Source organism: Coregonus lavaretus (assembly GCF_964263955.1).
Source record: "Coregonus lavaretus genome assembly, chromosome: 8".
Taxonomy (NCBI): Eukaryota; Metazoa; Chordata; class Actinopteri; order Salmoniformes; family Salmonidae; genus Coregonus; species Coregonus lavaretus.
Genome location: NC_139995.1, coordinates 62,646,683 through 62,654,078, shown reverse-complemented (window position 1 = coordinate 62,654,078; position 7,396 = coordinate 62,646,683). Strand labels below are relative to the sequence as shown.

Here is a 7,396-nt window from a genome sequence, read left to right as displayed (position 1 = left end):
TCCACTACTAAACAGAACAGCTCCTCCGCCGCACCGCTCCTCCGCCGCACCGCACTACCGCGTACCACATTGTGTTTTGTAGGACCACCTCCTATGTGTCGTCACATCATGCCTTCAGCGATATATGAAGGGTTCGAACAAGATTGAACTAGATTAGAGAAACAGGAGGCAGCGGAGAGAACCGGACATCACAGCAGCAGAATCATGAAGGCGCTGAGTGTCCTACACCGGGCAGCGAACACCATGCTCAGCCAGCCCTGTGACCGGGGAACTCTGCTGACACGGTGTGGGATGTGCGGCACCTCGACGTTAAATAGCAAGGTAGTGTTGTTACATTACAGTCTCATCATTATGCAGTACTTGGTTGATACAATGTAGCGTAGTGGGTAAGAGCGTTGTGGCAGTAACCGAAAGGTCGCTGGTTCTAATCCCCGAGCCGACTAGGTGAAAAATCTGTCGATGTGCCCTTAAGCAAGGCACTTAACCCTAATTGCTCCTGTAAGTCGCTCTGGATAAGAGCGTCTGCTAAATGACTAAAATGTAAATGATATAGCGGTGTAATGATACCAGAAAGTTTAGGGGTTTCGAAGTGTTTAGTTCAACTGGCCTCTGAATGTATCTCTGGTCTGTAGGTTACAATAGCTAAACGTTTGCAGCAGCCAGTTGACCCAGTTATCTATGCATTCATTGTTTCTAAATAGCTTGAATAGCCAGTCTTTATTATTCTGTTCAGATGCGTTTGACAACCATATGGAAATAACACGTGTAACAGAACATATCAGGTCAGGGAAGTGATTCTGAAACCATTTAGGAGAAGCAGTCAGCCAGTTAGCCAGCCAGCCAGTCAGCCAGTCAGTCAGCCAGCCAGCCAGTCAGTCAGTTAGCCAACCAGCCAGCCAGCCAGCCAGTCAGCCAGTTAGCCAGTTAGCCAGCCATTCAGCCAGTCAGCAAGTTCACCCTTCAACCAGTCAGCCAGCCAGTCAGCCAGCCAGTCAGTCAGTTAGCCAACCAGCCAGCCAGTCAGTCAGCCAGCCAGCCAGCCAGTCAGTTAGCCAACCAGCCAGCCAGCCAGCCAGTCAGCCAGTTAGCCAGTTAGCCAGCCATTCAGTCAGTCAGCAAGTTCACCCTTCAACCAGTTAGCCAACCAGCCAGCCAGCCAGTCAGCCAGTTAGCCAGCCAGTTAGCCAGTTAGCCAGTTAGCCAGCCATTCAGTCAGTCAGCAAGTTCACCATTCAACCAGTCAGCTAGCCAGCCAGTCAGCCAGTTAGCCAGTCAGCCAGCCAGCCAGCCAGCCAGTTAGCCAGTTAGCCAGCCATTCAGTCAGTCAGCAAGTTCACCATTCAACCAGTCAGCTAGCCAGCCAGTCAGCCAGTTAGCCAGTCAGCCAGCCAGTCAGTCAGTCAGTTAGCCAGCCAGCCAGCCAGTCAGTCAGTCAGTTAGCCAACCAGCCAGCCAGCCAGTCAGCCAGTTAGCCAGTTAGCCAGCCATTCAGTCAGTCAGCAAGTTCACCATTCAACCAGTCAGCTAGCCAGCCAGTCAGCCAGTTAGCCAGTCAGCCAGCCAGTCAGTCAGTCAGTTAGCCAGCCAGCCAGCCAGTCAGTCAGTCAGTTAGCCAACCAGCCAGCCAGCCAGTCAGCCAGTTAGCCAGTTAGCCAGCCATTCAGTCAGTCAGCAAGTTCACCATTCAACCAGTCAGCTAGCCAGCCAGCCAGTCAGCCAGTCAGCCAGTTAGCCAGCCAGTCAGTCAGTCAGTTAGCCAGCCAGCCAGCCAGCCAGCCAGCCAGCCAGCCAGTTAGCCAGCCAGTTAGCCAGTTAGCCAGCCAGCCAGCCAGCCAGCCAGTTAGCCAGCCAGTTAGCCAGTCAGCCAGTCAGCCGGTTAGCCAAGCCAGGGGTACAGAGCAGGCCAGGGGTACATTCTCACATGTTCCGTGGTAGCAGGGTAACTCTCCTGGCTGCCATGAAAAGGTCTTTGCCCCCTTTCTGATTTTCTCTATTTTTGTATATTTCTGATACTGAATGTTATCAGATCTTTAACCAAAACCTAATATTAGATAAAGGGAACCTGAGTTTACAAATAACAAAAATGTAATACTTATTTTATTTATTTAATTAACAAAGCTATGCCACATCCAATTCCCCTGTGTGAAAAAGTAATTGCCCCGTTACACTCAATAACTGGTTGTGCCACCTTTAGCTGCAGTGACTCCAACCAAACTCTTCCTGTAGTTGTTGATCAGTCTCTCACGTCGCTGTGGAGGAATTCTGGCCCACTCTTCCATGCAGAACTGGTTTAATTAAGCAACATTTGTGGGTTTTCAAGCATGAACTGCTAATTTCAAGTCCTGCCACAACATCTCAATTGGGATTAGGTCTGGACTTTGTCTAGGCCATTCCAAAACATCCAATGTGTTGCTTTTTGGCAATTTTCATGTAGACTTGACTGTGTGTTTTGGATCATTGTCTTGCTGCACGACCCAGCTGGGCTTCAGCCCACAGACGGATGGCCTGATATTCTCCTGGAGAATTTTACATTTACATTTTTAGTCATTTAGCAGACGCTCTTATCCAGAGCGACTTACAGTTAGTGAGTGCATAAATTTTTCATACTGGCCCCATGTGGGAATCGAACCCACAACCCTGGCGTTGCAAACGCCATGCTCTACCAACTGAGCTACACAGGAATTCTCTGATACAGAGCAGAATTCATAGTCGGCAAAGCATCCCCAAACCATCACACCACCATCATCATGCTTGACCGTTGGTATGAGGTTCTTACTGTGGAATGCAGTGTTTGGTTTTCACCAGGCATAATGGGACCCATCTCGTCCAAAGATTTGACTAAAGTTTGCCAAAAAACACCTGGATGATCATCGAGACTGGAAGAATGTTCTATGGACAGATGATTCAACGTTTTGGATAACATGGGGTCCCATTATGTCTGGTGGAAAAATAATAGTTGTCTATCAACAATGACAAGCCACTATTTACTGAGGATGACAGCAGACTGTATTGCCACTCCTATTTGCCATATCTTCAATTTAAGCCTACTAGAAAGTGTGAGCCCTCAGGCCTGGAGGGAAGCAAAAGTCATTCCTCTACCTAAAAATAGTAAAGCCCCCTTTACTGGCTCAAATAGCCGACCAATCAGCCTGTTACCAACCCTTAGTAAACTATTGGGAAAAATTGTTGTTTGACCAGATACAATGCTATTTTACTGTAAACAAATTGACAACAAACTTTCAGCACGCTTACAGAGAAGGACATTCAACAAGCACAGCGCTTACACAAATGACTGATGATTGGCTGAGAGAAATTGATGATAAAAAGATTGTGGGGGCTGTTTTGTTAGACTTAAGTGTAGCTTTTGACATCATTGATCATAGTCTGCTGCTGGAAAAACATATGTGTTATGGCTTTACACCCCCTGCTATAATGTGGATAAAGAGTTACCTGTCTAACAGAACACAGAGGGTGTTCTTTAATGGAAGCCTCTCCAACATAATCCAGGTAGAATCAGGAATTCCCCAGGGCAGCTGTCTAGGCCCCTTACTTTTTTCAATCTTTACTAAGTAAAGCCAGTGTGTCTATGTATGCGTAAAGCCAGTGAGTAAAGCCAGTGTGTCTATGTATGCGGATGACTCAACACTATACACGTCAGCTACTACAGCGACTGAAATGACTGCAACACTTAACAAAGAGCTGCAGTGAGTTTGAGTGGGTGGCAAGGAATAAGTTAATCCTAAATATTTCTACAACTAATAGCATTGTATTTGGGACAAATCATTCACTTAACCCTAAACCTCAACTAAATAATGTGGACATTGAGGTGACTAAACTGCTTGGAGTAACCCTGGATTGTAAATGCATAGGCTTAAACACTGGTTTTTTATTTAACTAGGCAAGTCAGTTTAGAACAAATTCTTATTTACAATGACGGCCTACACCGGCCAAACCCGGACGACACTGGGCCAATTGTGCGCTGCCCTTTGGGACTCCCAATCACGGCCGGTTGTGATACAGCCTGGAATCGAACCAAGGGGTCTGTAGTGACGCCTCAAGCACTGAGATGCAGTGCCTTAGACCGCTGCACCACTCAGGAGCCCGAGTGATTTATAAGGCCATATTGGGTAAAATCCCACTTTATCTCTGTTCTTTTTTAATCAGGTCAGTTAATAAATATCAATTACGGTCCCATTCCCAGTCTGTTGTCAATGTGTTTACTGTAAAATAGCATTGTATCTGGTCAAACACAATTTTTGCACCGTCTGTTTGCTCTTCATTACACACCAGGAACCAACAAATATTCTTTACATCAACAACATAGGAATCACTACAAAACGTATTGTATGACCTCTTATACACTATATTTAGCCCAGCCTTTGGAACTTTGGTTTTCCTAGATATGGCTACCATATTGTGATCACTACATCCGATGGATTTGGATACTGCTTTAAAGCAAATTCCTGCAGCATTAGTAAAGATGTGATCAATACAAGTTGATGATTTCATTCCTGTGCTGTTTGTAACTACCCTGATAGATTGACTGATAACCTGAACCCGGTTGCATGCACTGGTTACAGTTTGAAGCTTTTTCTTGAGTTGGCAGCTTGATGAAAGCCAGTCAATATTTAAATAAACCAGAAAATATACATCTCTGTTGATATCACGTACAGTTGAAGTCCCGTGTAGCTCAGTTGGTAGAGCATGGTGCTTGCAACGCCAGGGTTGTGGGTTCGTTTCCCACGGGGGCCCAGTATGAAAATGTATGCACTCACTAACTGTAAGTCGCTCTGGATAAGAGCGTCTGCTCAAATGTAAGTCGGAAGTTTACATATACTTAGGTTGGAGTCATTAAAACTATTTTTCCAACCACTCCACAAATGTCTTGCTAACAAACTATAGTTTTGGCAAGTCGGTTAGGACATCTACTTTGTGCATGACTAAGTAATTTTTCCAACAATTGTTTACAGACAAATTATTTCACTTATAATTCTCTGTATCACAATTCCAGTGGTTCAGAAGTTTACCTACACTAAGTTTTCAGTGCCTTTAAACAGCTTGGAACATTTTTAGAAGCTTCTGATAGGCAAATTGACATACTTTGAGTCAATTGGAGGTGTACCTGTGGATGTATTTCAAGGCCTACCTTCAAACTCAGTGCCTCTTTGCTTGACATCATGGGAAAATCAAAAGAAATCAGCCAAGACCTCAGAAAAAATATTGTAGACCTCCACAAGTCTGGTTCATCCTTGGGAGCAATTTCCAAACACCTGAAGGTAGCACGTTCATCTGTACAAACAATAGTACGCAAGTACTAGGTGTAAAATAGTAAATAATGGCTATTTCTCAGAAAGTTTTAAACTGTCAAGAGGAGTGAAACAAGGTTGTCCACTGTCGGCATATATATTTATTATTGCCATCGAGATGTTAGCTATTAAAATCAGATCCAACAATAATATCAGAGGATTAGAAATCCAGGGCTTAAAAACTAAGGTGTCATTGTATGCTGATGATTCATGTTTTCTTTTAAATCCACAGCTAGAATCCCTCCACAGCCTCATAGAGGATCTAGATACATGTTCTAACCTCTCTGGATTACAACCAAATTATGATAAATGTACTATATTACGTATTGGATCACAAAAAAATTCAATTTTTACATTACCATGTAGTTTACCAATAAAATGGTCTGATGGTGATGTGGATATACTCGGAATACATATCCCAAATGAAATAAATGATCTCACTCCAAGAAATGTTAATAGAAAGTTAGCATAAATAGATAAGATCTTGCTACCATGGAAAGGTAAATACCTGTCAATTTGTGGAAAAATCACCCTGATTAACTCTTTAGTATTATCCCAGTTGACCTATTTGCCTATGGTCTTGCCTACGCCTAGCGAACAGTTTTTTAAATTATATGAGAAAAACAGATTCCATTTTATTTGGAACGGCAAGCCAGACAAAATTAAACGGGCCTATTTATATAATGAATATGAATTCAGAGGAGAGAAATTATTAAATATTAAAGCATTAGGCCTATCACTAAAAGCTTCAGTCATACAAAAGTTATACTTAAATCCGAACTGGTTCTCTAGCAAATTAGTAAGATTGTCTCACCCAATGTTCAAGAATGGCCTTTTCCCCTTTATTCAGATTACAACCTCTCACTTTCAGTTATTTGAAAAGGAAATAATCTCCCAAATATCACTATTTCTAAAACAAGCCATAGAAAGTTGGTTGCAATTTCAATTTAATCCTCCAGAAATGACAGAACAAATAATGCAACAAATATTGTGGTTAAACTCAAATATACTAATTGATAAAAAAACTTTTTTGGGGACAAAATATTTTTAAAAGGTATAATCTTCGTAAATGATATTATCGGTAGGACTGGTGGAGTTATGTCGCACATGCAGCTAACAAAAACATATGGAAATGTCTGCTCTACCCAAAATTACAACCAAATAATTGCAGCATTACTGCAAAAATGGAAAAGGAAAGTGGAAGGGTGAAAAAGTAAGGAATTTGTCTGTCGGCCCTGCGTTAAAGACCATAATTGGTTAAAGAAAATTGTGATAAATAAAAAAGTTTACCAGTTTCATTTAAGGACCAAAGGATTGACAGCCGTCCCATATAGATTGCAAAATAGTTGGGAAGAGATTTTTGACGTACCGATTCCATGGCATAGTGTTTATGAATTGATACGCAAAACGACGCCGGATTCAAAACTTAGAATTTTTCAATTTAAATTATTATATAAAATTCTTGCTACCAATAGAATGTTATTTATATGGGGGATTCAATCTTCCCAGCTCTGCAGTTTTTGCTGCGAAGAGACAGAATCATTAGATCATTTGTTTTGGTACTGTCCATTTGTAGCTTGTTTTTGGACACAGGTCCAGGAATGGCTAAAGGATTGCAATATTTACCTGGAGCTAACCCTGCAGATAGCACTACTAGGTGATCTGAAAAGTCATAGTCAATCGATCAATAATATAGTAATACTTTTAGCAAAAATGTTTATTTTCAATTTACGATCTGTAGAAAAAATGAGAATAGAAAGGTTCATAACTTTTGTAAAACATCACAGTACAGTTGAAAAATATATGGCAAATAGAAATCCAATATGGATGGTGTTAAGAGATAGATGGGAGGTGTTGAATGGAGCTGAAGGATAGGACTAATAACAACCACTAATAACAACAAGATAACTAATGTAAAGCATACTGTGTCCATAATAAGGATATAGGTTATAGGTTGAGTGCTTTTGTGAAAGAGCACAGTTAGAAAAATATGGCATATAGAAGCAAACCAGATGGACATCATGAAAATGATCGGAGGAAGTTCATGAGTAAAAACAAACAAAATAGAATAATTGTAAAATTGACTGTGT

The 7,396-nt window shown here is 41.9% G+C and overlaps 1 protein-coding gene across 1 annotated transcript in view; it reads left to right on the top strand.

The window, feature by feature from the left end:
* Positions 1-204: 204 nt before the first annotated feature.
* The window catches only part of LOC311133264 (haloacid dehalogenase-like hydrolase domain-containing 5), a gene marked incomplete at both ends in the record, with an annotated part of 29,752 nt that continues 22,560 nt past the window's right edge, over positions 205-7,396 (top strand). The window contains one exon of the mRNA XM_084166752.1: positions 205-321. Coding sequence (XP_084022878.1) covers positions 205-321 — 117 coding nt within the window. The remainder of the gene's footprint in view (positions 322-7,396) is intronic.